The sequence below is a fragment of the Pezoporus flaviventris genome, unplaced genomic scaffold (assembly GCF_033815535.1).
Source record: "Pezoporus flaviventris isolate CSIRO_AGI_PZ_B2104156 unplaced genomic scaffold, CSIRO_AGI_Pfla_v1 ptg000013l, whole genome shotgun sequence".
Lineage (NCBI taxonomy): Eukaryota > Metazoa > Chordata > Aves > Psittaciformes > Psittacidae > Pezoporus > Pezoporus flaviventris.
Genome location: NW_026892561.1, coordinates 30,262,870 through 30,279,144, shown reverse-complemented (window position 1 = coordinate 30,279,144; position 16,275 = coordinate 30,262,870). Strand labels below are relative to the sequence as shown.

The following is a 16,275-nucleotide window of genomic DNA, read 5'->3' as shown; positions in this document are numbered from 1 at the left end:
GGAAATCATGGGAAGAAAGAGATTTCCAGGAAGACTGGCAGATAGACAGGACATTTAATAGAAGTGCTTTAATAAAACCTTTTTAATGGCACAATAGATATGACAGACTGAGAAGGCAAAGGACCGAGAAAGGGATCATGAACAGCAAGTGGTGAGGTTGTGAACAGTCCATATTGTGCTTTGGAGCTGAGAATGAGGACCCAACTATGTCTCACAGCAAGAAACCCCAATGCTGAAGTCCAGTCAGTAAGATTACAAGAAATCTCAGATATTAAACATGGGTCAGCTGCTTTACTGAATTAGAGAGAGAGGTTCAAGTGGGAAAGCTGTGATTCAGGGATTCTCACAGAGCAGATAAAGCATCAGTTTCCCAGTTGGCCTAAAGGCAGATTTGGGGAGGAAAGGTATAGAAAAGGAAAGGCATAGAAAAGCAAGTGATCAAGGAAAGAGGCTGGTGTCCTGCTGTTAAACAGAAACGATGGTACTTCCACATTAGAGTAACTCTCCTGGCTTAAGTTTCTGATTGACAGTCTCTCTTGTTAGCCCTGTATGAAACTGGGGCTCTTTGCTTCATTTCAGAAGTTGAGGATCTCTGTAGAAAATAACTGATCCCATACTGCAGCAATTCCCTGCTACCTCTGACCAAGATATTCCAGTTCACCTCATGTTTCTGAGAGCTGCGGGAGCCAAGCACACTTTTCATGTAGAACTGAAACCAGAACCAGGAAGTCCATGGAGACCCTCACACGAAATTATGGCTTAAACAATCAACAGGTATCATCACAGCATGGTCAGCTGCTGGTTATAATTCCGACCAGCCAGAAGTTGATGTCAGAAGGGTCGTCCAGACTGAATATTGATGTACATCTGCATGAGAGGGGTCCTAGCAAGTTAGGAAAGTGCAACTCTGTGCCTCTCCTTCACAAGATCGCTGAAGCATGTAGATATACTCAGAGCTAATTCAGCAGTACTTTATCCCTCAAGCTGCCTTGGGATTTCTCTAAGACTCCTCACCCAGTGGGCAGATCTTATATCTTTACTTCCTAAAATACCTTTCCAATGAATAATCCCACTGCAGTCTTTGAGCTCACCTGTGGGTTAACATGCGCCATGACATGAGTGACTGTGCCAGAGTTTGTCTCGGTTTAAGCAAATACAGTAAAACGCCAAATAAATTATCAAATAAAAAAAAGGAGGAGCCACTTACACATCCCAAGTTGGTGCTTTTTCTGACAGTTCTTGGTCACAGAGCAGGGCTCTCTGCTCTTAGCTAGAAGATGCCCTGTGGCTTTCAGTAATAGACTTTGCTATTTCCTTCATCTTTAGGGTAAGTATAAGAACATTGTCTATGTCACAAGGTGTTCTGAAGGTTAATGGATTAATCCTGAATGTGGGAAGCATGAAGGCACTGTGGGAACTCCCACTGGCTTTCATATGCTGTAGATCAGACTCTTATATCTGGAAGTTTGTTTTTTGTTGTTGTTGGGTATGGTTTGGTTTTTGGTTTTTTTTTTTTTTTTTTTGTGCTGCATGTCATAAAAGGGTCTGTACAGAAGGTGCAGTCTGAAACAGCTCAGGATGAGAAGGGGCATCTCTGAAGTTTCCTGAAGTCTTTGCATAGCCTTACCCAGAATGCTTTTGGATTGCTCTGTATACAAACTTCCTTGCTAAGGTAGCAGGACAGCTCTCTCACTTAACCTACCACAGCATTTCCCTTGTCCCTGAGACCTGCAAAGACACCAATCAACTTGATTTTATGTTGATTCTGTACACAGGACTCATCTACACTATGAGATGGCATCAAGGGCTGAGCAGAGGAAGATCAGCTCCTTATGTATTTTCCTTACTGGACTAATATATAATCCTGAATTGTTGGGATGCTGTCCAAATCTCACAATTTTATAGATTCACAAAGAGGCAAAAGTTTTGGGGGAGAAGAGACTAAAATTTAAAACATAGAGGTTTCAAGTATTTCCAGACATTTTTCTTACATAAATGAGGCCACATTCACACTGCTCAGCCACCTGCATTAGCAAACACCCCAGCCACTTCCTGCTCTTGGCAAACCTGCAGTGTGTCCATCTGAAATCATTGTTGCTCATTTGACAGTAGTCACTGCAGTATTCACAACACAAAGATTAAGCATATATAGTAGTGTGAGCATGGCCCAGAGAATCTGAGAGAGTATGTTATTAAATGGAATAATCTGTGCATGCAGAAGGTTAAATGAGTTTTTTGTAATTGTGGAACTATTCCAGTAGTTCTTATGAGACGAGATTACTAAAACCTGGGCTGTCTTCTAAGTCAGAGACACATAATACTTGGTTCATGTGCTGCTTGTGAAAGGCCTTCCAGAAGCCTTCAACCTCCATCAACAGTTAAAATGAATGTTTCTTTTGTTGTCTTGATTAAAGCTTTCCAGTTGTTCCCGTTGTAATTCTGAAAGGACCCATCTTTGCATCCTCAGCTCTGCCAAGGCAGGTAGCTTTGTCAGTGCTGCTAACAACTCACTGAACCACATCCCACAGTCACGGCAGGACAATGGGCAAAGACTGACATCCAGCTCTGAGAGTTCTTTGAATACTGTTAAGCCTCAACAGAATATGACCTATCCTTCGTCAGATACGTTGTTATTATAACTCAAATCCAGCTTCTGTAATCTGGCTAGGTGACCATCCTGCGTCAGCAATGCTGCAAGAAATTACAGGCACAAACACAACTAATACATCCTCACAATTGCCTTAAAAGCTTGTAAGTAAGAATAGTAGTATTTTAATACCATATTATTTAAGACTTTTCAGCAAACAGCAAGATTCAACTCCTCAGCAACATTAAATCACATGCTGTTGATGTCAGAAAAACTGTTTTATCACAGCTGAAGGAGTGTACAACATTTAAAACACAGGCAATTCAAAAGGAACAGAAGTATAGGGTTAAAATTGCATGACAACCTGAAAACCTTTGAGTCAGTTGGATAGAAACTGTATGCAGTGCTAATTAAAATAGGCAGACAGGCTTTACAGGGAGACAACTACAGGCTGGGCAGAGATGGATCAAGAGCAGCCCTGAGGAGAGGGACTTGGGGGTGTTGGTTAATGAGAAGCTCAACATGACCCAGCAGTGTGTACTTGCAGGCCAGGAAGCCAACCATATGCTGGGCTGCATCACCAGCAGCAGGACCACCATGTTGATGGAGGGGATTTTCCCACTCTACTCAGCTCTCATGAGACACCCCCCCAGAGTACTGCGTTCAGCTGTGGGGCCCCCAACACAAGAGGAACATGGACCTGTTGGAGTGAGTCCAGAGGAGAGCCATGAAGATGCTCAGAGAGCTGTAGTAGCTCTTCTATGGAGACAGGCTGAGAGAGTTTGGCTCAGGGGAGACCTTATAACAGTCTTTCAATACCTAAAGGGGGCCTACAAGAAATCTGAAGAAGGACTTCTTACAAGGGCATGTATGATAGGACAAAAGGGAATGTTTTTAAACTTAAAGAGGGTAGATTTAGGTTAGACATGAAAAATTCTTTACTGTGAGGGGGGTGAGATACTGGAAGAGGTTGCCCACAGCCATTTTGGACGCCCCATGCCTGGGCAAGTGTTCAAGGCCAGGTTGGATGGGACTTTGAGCAACTTGCTGTAGTTGCTAGTGGAAGGTGTCCCTGTCTGTGTCTGGAGGGGTGGAACCAGATGATCATTAAGGCCCCTTCAAACCCAAACCATTATATGATTCTAAGATTTAGAAAGAGGAAAGCAAAACTAGATGAGGCTGTGTGATTACAACAGCCGCTTCTCACTGTGGGAGGGTAATGGTCCCAATATACCCTAAAGGGAACTGGGATCCCTAATGTACATTGGCAAAGGAGAAACCCATCAAGGGTAGTGTTTATAAAGTCACAAATATTCAGGCTTCATCTCACTAGCCTTCAGATTACAGGGCCTTAATAACTGCCACGCAGCTATTGCCAGTCTTAGACACTCAAACCCCATGAGTCAGGCCCACAGAATCACAAAGATGATTATAAAATAAATAGGTTTTTAAGGGATCCCAGAATTGATCCCATCATCAGGTTTCCATTTTCCAGTATTTTTCAGCAGCTGCTAAGAGATGGGCAAAAGTATTTCTGATTTGATTCTTCCACAATAGTGTGACATCCTGAAACACACCTAATGGACTGTGAGCTAATAGTGCCTGTATTACTGCCTGTGAGCATGTACATTTTCTATAAATTACTGGACACAAAGCCAGCAACTGAACAAAATAAAACTCCTCAGAGGCAGTTTAAATATCTGATATAAAAACCAGGTGCAAACCCTACATTTTCCAACTGCTGCCTTTTTGTATTAATATTTAAAACTACTAAAAGATTCTTTGTATTTTGCACTTCTGCACTGTGAATGTACAGGACAGCCAGATTTCAGTAAAATGAAAACCCTTTCTGGGTAAAATACTGCTTAATTTTCCATCTTTTCATTTGATTTGTGCAAAAACATGCTCAGCCCATAGAACAAGTCCCTTCTGAATTGTGGTCTGAATGCCCTGGCTCCGTGACTGCTAGTAAATACCATGTTATAGGTACTTAGAAGTGCCAAATCTTCATCCACCAAGTTACAGCTGCTCAGTCTTAACACTTGAATCTCCATTGCAAGCTTTAGTGCTCCCAAAAGCAGCTTTAGGTTCCCACCAACGCACTTATTCCAGGAAAGGTCTAATATCTCCAGTTCAGGAAGGTGAAGGGCAGCCTCAGCTGAAAAGATTAAGACCAGCAACTTCTGCTTACTGAGAGAAAACAACACAGCTTCAATAGACAACTCACCAACAATTCACCTGTAAATAGGCTTCTAACAGGCTGCCTACTTGTGCTGAGAATGACTTATTTCATCCCAATAAAAGTCAGAATAAAGAATATAAAAAGGGCCTGCCTACAGAATCTATAAGAACTCTGTGGAGGGGTTTCTTGTCTTTATGTTATTGGCTTGACCTTGTCCCACTGAAGCCAATTTAACTTAACAGCTTGTTTTTAAACCATTTTATATCGATTTAAAGACAGCAAATTCTTGCTGTGAACTCACCATGCAAGGTGAAATGCTCTGTATCTTTTGACAACACCAATTTCCATGATGTCACTCTTACATAATTGTAATGATATAAATATAGTACTTTTCCTGCAGGGACCTCAGACCAATTTAGCTTGCTACTGCTTCTGCTGAAGGCAGTCAAGTTTTACTACAGGTTTCAATGTCACTAGTAAACAGTACAAAATGTAAGTGCATTTTGTGGTAACTAACTGATCCCTCTTAGGGGTACTTAGATTTCATGTGCCATATGGAACACCTATCAAAAGTACAGTAGCCACTAATCCACTGGGATTTGCAATAAGTAGGCAAAAGAGGCTGAATTTACATGTCCCATGTTAGACTGGACTTTTCTTCATAGCTATGCAGTCTCTTTTGTACTAATGCAGCCATTACTTCAGTTCCTCCACTGCCCCATCCTTAACTCTATTCCAGAGAGTTTCTGCTGAAACTTTCACCAGCAGTGAGGTGAAAAACCTTCAGTCAGAACTTTACCCCATTAAACTGCAAATGCAGTATTACAATCAAACTATAATTACAGCATAATATAAAATCATGTTTTCCTTTCTCTTCCCAAATTAGGAAGTAATACAAAAGCTCACTATAAGACAAAAGACTAAAAGCACTTCATCCAGTCAGGTATCATGGGGGAAGACACACAATGGCCTTCCCTTGCAGCTGGGTCCCATGAAACACTGGTTTCATCACAGGCTTTTTCAGCTGGGACCTGTGGTATAATGTAGCCATGATCTCTGGAGTTCAGCCAGCGGAGAATGAAGTACTTATCTCACAAGGATACACAGAGAATAGACACTCCTTAAAAAACCATTCCTACCTAGTGATGAAAACGACTCTTCACCTAAACCACAATTGCTGATGGCCACAGACTTCAACTTCGGTAAAAACCTGAGCCTGCCCAGAAGAAGTCCTGATGAGACGCCTACATTTTTATTTGAGGATAAATTCAGCTCTTGAAGACTGAAGAGTAAAGGTATCACCTGGGCTGTGAAAACATGAAATATTTATTAGACAGTCTCCAATCCAAACCAAATATGTAGTTGTATACTTGCTTGACATAATTTCTCTTCTTTATAAATCAATCCAAAAGTCAAGGCCAAATTCTGACACAAAGTTATGGTGAGTAATGTTTTAGTCCATAAAAAGCCTTTTTATTTTCAGTAGGAATGTTTAAGAAATTAGGCATTACATACTGTGTGGAAGGTTGTCAGAACACAGCTTCCTTTGAAATTTTGTAGGTGAAGTAGGGAATTTAACATTAAATGAGATGGGGGTTATTTCTAAATGTCTTTGCTGCTAACTGAAACTCCTTTGTATTAATGCTATTATTTTCTATTAGTCAATAGATTAAAAATAAATTATGATTGCTATTACTAATAGTATTTCCCAGTGCTTCAGCAGTAGCTTTTCAAATTATCTTCTTTATTATGGAAAATAAGATGTAGGCAATATAGGCTTTGAGTCATGGGATTTTATTGTTCTAAAGAGTAAAAAAAACAATGTCAAGATATTGTGATAATGCACACAGAAAAATTAACTGGCTCACTAGGTTAGGCAGAATCTCTTACACCTTTGAGGGCTTTCAGAAGTCAAACCTTAGATTCTTAATGGATTTCCTCAATATGTTCATACACAAAATGATCATGTCCTCTTCTGCTACACAGCACTGGTGGAGATCAAGGACTTCGAGATTTTTCAAGCTGGCCAAATGAGCTGTTGAGTCTTTAAAGCCACCACCAGTCTCTTTGTTACATGATATGTCTAATTTCCTTAGGTCTGCAAGGTGCTGTAAGGCGGAGTCTGAAATGGAAAAGGGAGCATCCTGGTCACCGGCTGCCACAACAGCACAGGTCACAGCTTTAGCATTTATTTATTTACTTCAACGTCAAAGTTTGCACAAGGTATTGCAGGCAAAGCTCTTAGACTAAGCTTCAGTGTATAATCACAGGAGACATACAGCAATACCACAAAGCTTCCCCATCTCTGCAACTCCACTCCTCTCTGAAAGAGCAGGTGAAGGTGAGGCCAGCTCATCCCCAGATCCAGTCAATCCTCAGCATTTTGCTGAAATTACTACTGGATGTGCTAATTAGTGGCAGTTGGTTTGTCTTCTGGATAAAACCTCCACTAGGGAGAGACATAATAAGCCCATTTCATATGGCTTCACTGGACTCTCATTAAGTGATAATGGTGAATTTGGATTTCCCCCTGAGAGGACGGATTAGCTTGTTAAAAGTTAGCTAGAGTGTCTGGGCCTTGTCTGCATTCTGTCTGGAGAGAGAGGAAGCATGTCCACAGAGCCACTAATCTACCCTAAGATCTGTCTCAGATAAATGGTGTGGAGGGTGACTCTCCCCACTGACTTTCACATGCTTGAGCTCAGGGAAGATAAATGCTACTCCTTCTGAAAGTCTCTGTAGTCTTTTATCAATCCTCAAACAGCAAATAACGATTGCCCATTAATACTGCCAAACCATCAGCAAAATCCCACCTCATTGCCTTTCTTAAATGGTTTTCAGATGTACAATTTATTCAGAATGAAAGTCTTTCTGAGCATAAAGTCTAACCTAAAGCCTGGAGGCTGTCTTGCTTTAATCCACACATGTGCAAGTTTAACTCCTTCAAGCCTGGCACATTTTTCAGAGCCTGAGCAATAACCTTCATCCTGCAGCCGATGAGTTTGTTGATAGAGAGATCTAATACTTCAAGGTTTGGGATCACATTTAGAATTTCAGCTGGGAAAAAAAAGAAAAGAAGAACAGAATTGGGAATTGTCTGGAATACATACAGATGAACCCTAGAAAAATACAGCACCATGGCAAACAAGATGACGTAGGTAGGTTTGCCTATATGTGTGGTTTAGACTTACTAAGTTCCTGTTCTACCTAAAAATACAGCAAAACAAAGATTGGATAGGAATAAAGAAAACAAGTGAAAAAATCTGCCTCAAAATAAAGGTGAAAAAAATACAAGGATAGCTAGGAAAATACAGGGGAATAAAAATCAGAAGTACGAGAAAGAAAAAATTATAATGAAAATATATAGGACTTTATGTTGCAAAAGGACCATCTGCTACAGTGCAGATGAGAGCATAGAGGCTTCTCTTTAGGGAGTAAGTATCTTTTGAAACAGAATCATATCAAAAGATGACACAGGATTAAGCTATGGTGAAAGAGAGGAGGGATGGTCAGTGGTTGCTGACTCAGCCTAAATTCTCATTGCTCAGGCCTTCTTTCCCATCCCACAGCTAACTACCTAATTTTAAGCAGTCAGTGTTGGAAATCCTGGCATATATGATTTGCTCAGGGTCTCAAAGGATCAAGCAACCCTGGACCACCAAGGCAGCCAGACTGTGGATTAGATCTAGCTATTTTTCTTCTCAACCATACCTCCTGTGATTAGGGAGAACAACTTTCTTCCTTGAAAGAAAGTGCATTAAAATGCAACACTGTTATAATGCAGAGCCTGAAATAAATTAACTTTCTACTAATACTGAGCTCAATACAGCCATGATCTAAGTCGAACAGGTTGTATCTCTGTGAAGCCACCCTCAGTCCAGCTAGATCAATACACATACCAAGGGATTCTCCATCTTTTGTCGTTAGGTACAGTCTTTTCAGAAGTTTTAACTTGCATCCTTTCTGGATTTTTTTTTGTCAGGAGTGATAGTTTTCCACCTATGTTACTGTTCCATGATAAATCCAGTTCTTCAAGTTGAGAAACAATTTCAGATGCCTCTCCTGTAACAGATGTTTAAGATGACTCATTCTAGGTATCAATTTCAGTGCAAGATGAAAACAAAGGTTCGGAATATATTAAAGAGGAAGGTTAGTCACTTCATTCTCAAATTATTGTATTTCAGATGGCTTGCCACAAAAATTGGCATATGAGTGGATTGTTGCTACTGCAGCAATGTTGCATAAACTCTCGCCTTGTCTAAGGAGCAATACAGATCACAAGTCATTGTCACTGTACACACAGGCCTGGAGTTTATTCAGGTTGCCAAATCCCCATCAGACTGGCCATAATTGCAGACCTTTCCAGGACCCAGAAAATCTAGTCTATAGGAAAATCAATACAAGTGACAAGTCTGAATTTATTGCCCTGTGTAGTTCTGCTCTATTTTATTTGGCAAGCTTCCAATGTCTTCTGTACTGTTCCCACAGGTCATTTTGGAGGGGATGAAAGAAGGCCCTCTCCCAACTATTTCTGAATATGTAAAAGTTTCATTTCTGACAGGAATATCTGACTCACTTCATAAGAAATCAAGATAAGCATGGTTTTGACCAAAACCAACTTTCCCATGATTTCAAGGCAGATGGCACTGATTTTGCTTACACTCAGAAAAAACAGCCTTTTGCAGTCTTGATATACAGTGTGAACTGTGTTAGTGCTTCCTTGCAATACTAACATGCCACTGCAAAATCCAGCTTCCTAACTTCCTTTGTAGAGGAGGAAGGCAGGTGTATATTTGCATAAACTCATTCCCAAAGAAGATCAATTAATCAGACCATATGCAAATACCATTTCAAAGTGTCACACACAAATTTTTATATGAAGTCTTGTCATCAACCTAGCAATTAAGAATTGCATATTAACAATAATAAAACACACATCTGTGTGTTTTCCAAATTAATTCTTCACAAAAGTTTTATAATAGAAAACTAATTATTTCTGCTATTGAAAGGGAATATCTAGGTCTGAGAGAAAAGGACATGTTGCAGTTTCTGTTTCTGCACTTATTCAAAATTATTGCCTCATTCTTGAACACTACGCAATGCTCTGCAGCTGAGAAATGGTTTTGCCTCTACAGCATAGGCTGTTTCTGTTTGACATGGGGAGTACCATTCCAGACACATTTTCCACCCAGAAGATAAATAAAGGACTACAACTCCAGGAATGCTTTCCTATCACTTCTCACAGCTCTAAGCAATCACATAGGAGAGGCCGATATTATGGTTGTATGATTTCTAAGCGAAATGCACTGAGTCCACAAGTGGCCACATTTCCACGGATAAATATGAGCATAGTCAAACAGGCAGTAGTGGCCTGAATGCACATGCTGTTTTCAAAATCGCAGGCAAAATCAACGCAAACTGAGTGTTGCTATTCCACATGTCAAGGGCATCGCATTTTGGCTGGAAATTCAAGTCCTATGACCAGTTTTGTATCTGTCTCAGCAGAGACCAAGCCAGAAGAGGGAAGGAAACTGCAGAGAAGAACCAGGCAGAATAAATCAATTGGAAATATAACCAGCAACTAATAAAACTCAAGGGCTTGATAAAGGATAAAAATAAATTTGGAAAATAAAAAACAAACACAAAACAAAACAAAGATCAGAAATGGACCAATAATTATTTTCACCAGCTTTTGTAGAGATGAGAGATACAGTTTTCGTCCCCAGCAGATAGCGTGACCCACTTGTGTGCTACCACCACATATTTTATTGCCAAACCTTTCCTGGAAAAAGCCTAGATATGAATGACATAAACCCCTGTCGTGGTTTAAACCCAGACAGGTAATTCGTTCGCTCACTTCCCCCCCCTTTCTTGCCCTCCCCCTGCTCTCGGAGGGATGGAGAGGAGAATCGAAAAGAATGCAACTCCCACGGGTTGAGATAAGAACAGTTTAGTAACTAAGGTATAACACAGATCACTACTGCTACTACCAATAATAACAGTGATAAAGGAAATAACAAGGGAAGAGAATACAGCATCTCACCACCAGCCAACCGATAACTCACCCCCCTCAGCCCGACCAAGCTCTGTCCGATACCTCCTCCAACCCTGCAGTCCCCCAGCCCTTCCGGCTAACTCCCCGTTACATCCTGGGCATGACGTGCTGTGGTATGGAATACCTCTTTGGTCAGTTTGGGTCAGGTGTCCTGTCTCTGCTTCCTCCCGGCTTCCCCTCCTCCCTGGCAGAGCATGAGGCTCACAAAGTCCTTGGCCAAACCAAAACATCGCTATCAGCTCTGTTCCCAGGCCGAAAGTCAAAACACTGCACTGAACCAGCTACCAAGAAGGAGAAAAATGACTGCTACTGCTGAACCCAGGACAACCCCACATTTATAACTCAGACTGGCTTTTAGGACTCGCAAAATAAGCAGTAGTTTTTGAATTCCCAGTTGATTGAGTCTGTCCTCCTTTTTGATATGTATCACAGACACATCCCACAGCAAACTCCAGGCCCAGAGGTGACTCAGTGTCAGAACACGAGTGCATAACACTACCTTTAAAACTTTTAAATCTCATGCTTTGCAGAAAGCAGGGTTGCAGGCACTCCAAGCAAAGAAGTAATCAAGGGAATAAGCTTCTCCCAGGCCTGCAAAAACAAGTCATAAGCTTCAAGCAGCACTTCTGGTTTTAAGTCTCTTCCAAAAGATCAACATTTTTTTGTGATGAGCACTCATCTGTCCTGCCTCATGAAGGCCTAAGGTGACCCTATTATGACTGACTCTGTTTCAGTTCTTCTATCATTAGATATCAAAGATAGAAAAACAAAACAAAACACTAATTGGAATTGAAAACATGCTTTCCTGCAAACAGGACTGAATTCTGTTCCCTTCTGAATATGAAATCTTCATACCCTGAGGAATGAACTTGGCAGAGCGACCCGTAAACTCAAGTTCTTTCTACTGTTTCAGAGCAGGAGTTTACATTGTCCTTTGTGGAAGCAGCAAGAGTGGGATGTAGGAAGAGATGAGATGGATTATGTTAGGCCCAAGCTGTCTTGAAGTGAATGTAAATGAAATCCTGTACCTAAGGAGGTGACATCCTCAGCTGTTAGTCTGCAGTTGTTAGGTTGAAGGACTTTTAACAGGTTTACATGATGAAGATGAACAGTGAGAGCTTTCAAAGTCCCACCAACACGACCATTCCAGGACAGCCTGATTTCTTCCAGCTCTGGGAGAAAGGGCAGTAAAGAAGCTGTAAAAAAAAAAAAGAAAAGAAAAAGGAATTCTCTTTGCATGCTCTCTGCACACTCTGGATGTTTATACATCTTAATACAAAGATGCTTTCTACAACAAATACAGCATTTTTAAGCCATGACAATTTGTATCTCAGTTTTCTTATCTGTAGTTTGAGTGTTAAAGACATGAGTCTGCTTCACAGACTTGTTTGATTTTATATTTATATATATATTACATAATTTGTGTAACTTATTAATTAACATTTCTCAGGGACCTGGGACCACCAGATGAATTGTTAAATAAAGCCAGGCCTGTGTAAAAGAAAGGGAATGGAAAAGAGGAAAGTGAATAACTGAATAGGCAAATAAGAATTAAAGAAATGTATGAAGTGACTAGTTGAATAAAATGTGTATTTACCCAGCTCTGTTACATCTGCTGCACTTAATGCACAATTATTTAGATCCAGATTCTTGCTGTTGGGTTTCTTCCCCAGTTTCTGCATGAATTGGTTAAATATCTGGTCATCAGATGGTGACTCTGCTTCAGAAATGAGATGTGAAATTCCATCTGAGTAACAAAGAAATAGGGTCCTGGTTATTTCTGCTACTAACAGTGTGTGTAAAACCTACCTGTGACTGTCAGGTAAGGACTTTAGGAAATGAACTAAATCTGTCAGTAAAACAGGATCTGTTTTTGATCAATGTGGACCAATATTCTGAGCGATAAGGTCACTCTAGGTCAGATTACTACAAAGCTCCTGATGCAGAGTGGGAAAAGAATGTCCTGTTGCACGTCTTCACGCTACCTTTATGCCAGTGACTTTGGATGGTCACACCCGCAGTTCAAGGACATGAAATCCATGCAAAAGTTTGCACTGCAGCTACTCTGGATGCACAAGTCATACAACCACCTCTCTGTGCCTGCACTGTAGCCCCACTGCTGCAATATGCCCTGATAAGTTAGCACCAAGTGGCCCTGCAATTGTGTGGTGAACCTGCTGCTGCCTTGATGATAGCCTGTGTTAATTTTCATCGTGTGTGTAAGGCATTTCCTGCTTTTCTTGGCTTTGCAAAGCATCCCTTGCTTACCTTCTTCTTTCATGCAGGTTGTACAGCAAGGAAAATTGCCTTTGCATTCATTGATAAACTCTTTAACAAATCAGTAATTTCATCTAATGCCTATAACTGGAAAAAAGCAGCAAAAATTTATATGAAATAGCAATCCCACTCCCAGTAGCCATCCTCTCATTGGTTGCCCAAACCTACCCAAAACTCTTAGGACAAAGGATGGGGTTCTAAGCATCACCTTCCAGCTCCTTTTTAAAAACAGCCTCATTTTTTCTAGTGTGGATATAAACAGTATTCTTGTGTGCCCAAAATCACATACACAATGAATTTCCATTCCCTACCCCTTACCAATGTCAAGTGGTAGAAAACATCTGCTCTTGTTGTCTTCAGATTACTTTAGCAGCAGGGCGGACAGAGAGTGATCCCACATACAAGTCAAGCTACTGCTCAACTCTTGGCTTTGAAACCAAGTAAGTTCTGTAACTAATGAGCCGACTCCAGCACTGATCTTTCACATTGGAGATCAAGAGAGAGGTCACCCAAAAGCTTTATTCCTCCTCAGCAACATGGATCTCACTCCTTGCTTGGCATCTATCAAATTTGAGGGTATATTCTTCATAATACTCCAATCAGAAGGAAATCCTAGCTTAAGGATAAACTGTAGACAGCAAAATACAGGATTCTGGCTTGCAAGAAAAACAACTGATTTTCTATGAAATTGAAATATGTATTTCATAAAACATGTATTCCATTATTGTACTGGCATTACCTTCTGCAGAGAGATCTTCCTTCTCACTCTGATCGTTAGCTCCAGAATTGTATATTTTTGTTTCTTCAATTTCCCTTCTGTCCTTGCCTTCAGATTTCCCAAAGTCAAAGCCCCTGAAGAATTTTTTCATGGCTGAAGGCTGCTCTTTCTTTTTCCAGGAGATGACCTTTTTCTTTGGAGCTGTTTCATAACAAAGTCAAACGGGGAACTCTCTGGGATCTCCTCTTCATGCTTATCCTGGCAGCTATGCATGTCATCTTTCAGGGGATCAGCAGACACAGAAAGTATTAGTTTTAGGAACATTTACTCTTGCTTACCTTCTTTCACAGCGGCAGATGCAGTGAGAATTTCCTACCATTCCCTCCCTGCTAATATCAAAAAAGCACTATTTAGTAGACCAGACTCTGAACTCCCCCTCCAAAAGGAACTTGTAATACTCAGTATTAATACAGCAGACTCAGTGGTCCCAGTTCTCAGTGGTATCACTCTCTGCTGCTTGGTTAGTGCCAACAAGCCCCTAAGGCCACCCCACCTGGCCACCAAGTAGTGAAGGGTGAACTTGCTGCTTCTCCTACCACTGAATCCCCATGTTTAGTTCACAGTCTTGTGGCCACATTAAAGAAGCAAGGCTGAGATGTCCCTGTTGTGAGAGGATGCCAGGTGAAGTTTTACACCAAAGTGATTCTCCTTGCCAAAGGCAGTTACAAAGGTGGGAGGAGGAGGAGGTGTGCAAGAGGGAGTACAAGGACATCCTTGCCTGAATCATGTCAAATGCTCCCAAGCTCAGGGTGGAACATGCAAACAAAACCCCATTAACCTTAGAGCAAAGCTGAAGCGATAGTGCTGAAAACAACCAGATGTCATAGCTATGAACATTCAGAGTGTGACACTGCTAGAAGAAAACAAGCCCCCCTGATAGCTTGTTTGAAACAGTTCAGTACTATAGCAACCTCTGTTTCAGTGACTAATATAAAGTTTGATTTTATAATTTATGCACATTCTTATTTCTGATCATACTACACAAGCATCATCCAGTGATTCTGAAACTGTTTTGTTTTTCTTTGAACATTCATTTAATCCTCTTTTGTTAGTTTTAGTTCTAGCATTCACACACAAACTCATGCTTTTAACGGAGCAGTCTTAAAAATTAGGTAGGCATTCACTGACTTCTGCTTTGGAAGGACCACATGGAAGAGGCATGTATCAAGCCCTGCTGTGTGCCACTGACTGCCAAGAGGGATGATCTCTGCTCAGAACTCAATTCTGTGATTCATCAGAGCTCACGAATGGATTTCTGTGCTCACAGATTCCCCCTTTCCCAGTACAGATCTGCACACAGAACTCATTCCACAATTTGCTGTCATTCATAGAGTACATTAACTCAATCATTTTAATAAGTCAGTTATATAGAATGTTACTGGCACAAACTTTCCCAAAAGAGAAACATATGAAGTAGTATCAGAAACCCCACAACTTGCACAAGTAATTTCATGTTATTATAGCAAAGAGTTGGGTCAATGTCAAAAGAGTTGGCAAATGTCAAAATAAAGCAAATGTAGTTTTTATATACACATACTTTGTGTGTGTGTATATAAATGTGGGGTTATATACTGATGTATATGTATTTAGGTAAATTTTCTAAGTGTGTTGGGAGTTCTCTACCACAATATGAGTGTTCAAGGGCAGGGTACTTACAAAAAGCTGATGCATTGTTTAAAGTCTTGCTCTTAATAGCCTTTTACAGCTCTAGTTCTTCTAAGTAAAAAATTATACAAAGCAGTCTACATAGCTGTACATGCAGGTTTACAGAGCTGTAAAACAATTCTGGTTACCCTGCTGTGTTTTCATGCTGTAGAACAGTATTATTTTAAACAAAGAAACATACCTGTCTTTTCCATTGGTACACTTAAGGATCTCTCACGTTTTACAGTACTGTCAAGGCTTGCAGGAGAAGTGAGCTATGATATGCAAACAAAACTTCACTTCTTTCCCTCATAGGACTCTCCATGTAGTTTTCTTTCAAGAGCTTCTGTCTTCATCAGTTTGATAGCAGCAGCTCTGCACAAGTGGTTTGTGGGCTCTTTCCTGATGCCTCTATTCCTTTGCACTGTCTCTCAGTGTTAGCCTGCTCTCTCTGGTCTCTCTTTTCTGGGGGGGGGGGAGTGTGAGAAGTCCATTTAAATGCTGTGATCATGCCGCAGTTCAGATCATTCACCAGGCAGAAACCAGGAAGTGGCAGCACAGACTTTAACACTGTGTGCTAACCACTGCATGTCCCCGAAACAGCTGTTGTTCGAAGAGGCTGAGTCACCTTACAGATCGGGTTACCAGACTACCTGAAGAAAAGTTCTTTGTTTTCCCACCCCTTTCGTCCATACTGGTCAGAAATACTGCTGGAGGGTGAGGAAAGCTGTGCTGTCAGCAGGATGTTGAAC

General features: G+C 40.9%; 1 protein-coding gene across 1 annotated transcript; it reads right to left on the bottom strand.

Annotated features, from left to right (window-relative positions):
* Positions 1 to 1,504: 1,504 nt before the first annotated feature.
* Positions 1,505 to 16,275, bottom strand: LRRC31 (leucine rich repeat containing 31). The gene is given in 12 exon segments (XM_061452579.1): positions 1,505 to 2,691; positions 4,578 to 4,745; positions 5,909 to 6,076; positions 6,724 to 6,891; positions 7,659 to 7,826; positions 8,669 to 8,744; positions 8,746 to 8,831; positions 11,853 to 12,020; positions 12,422 to 12,571; positions 13,841 to 13,990; positions 13,993 to 14,097; positions 15,726 to 16,275. Coding segments are annotated over 12 exon segments (1,740 nt in total). The 5' UTR covers positions 15,739 to 16,275; the 3' UTR covers positions 1,505 to 2,371.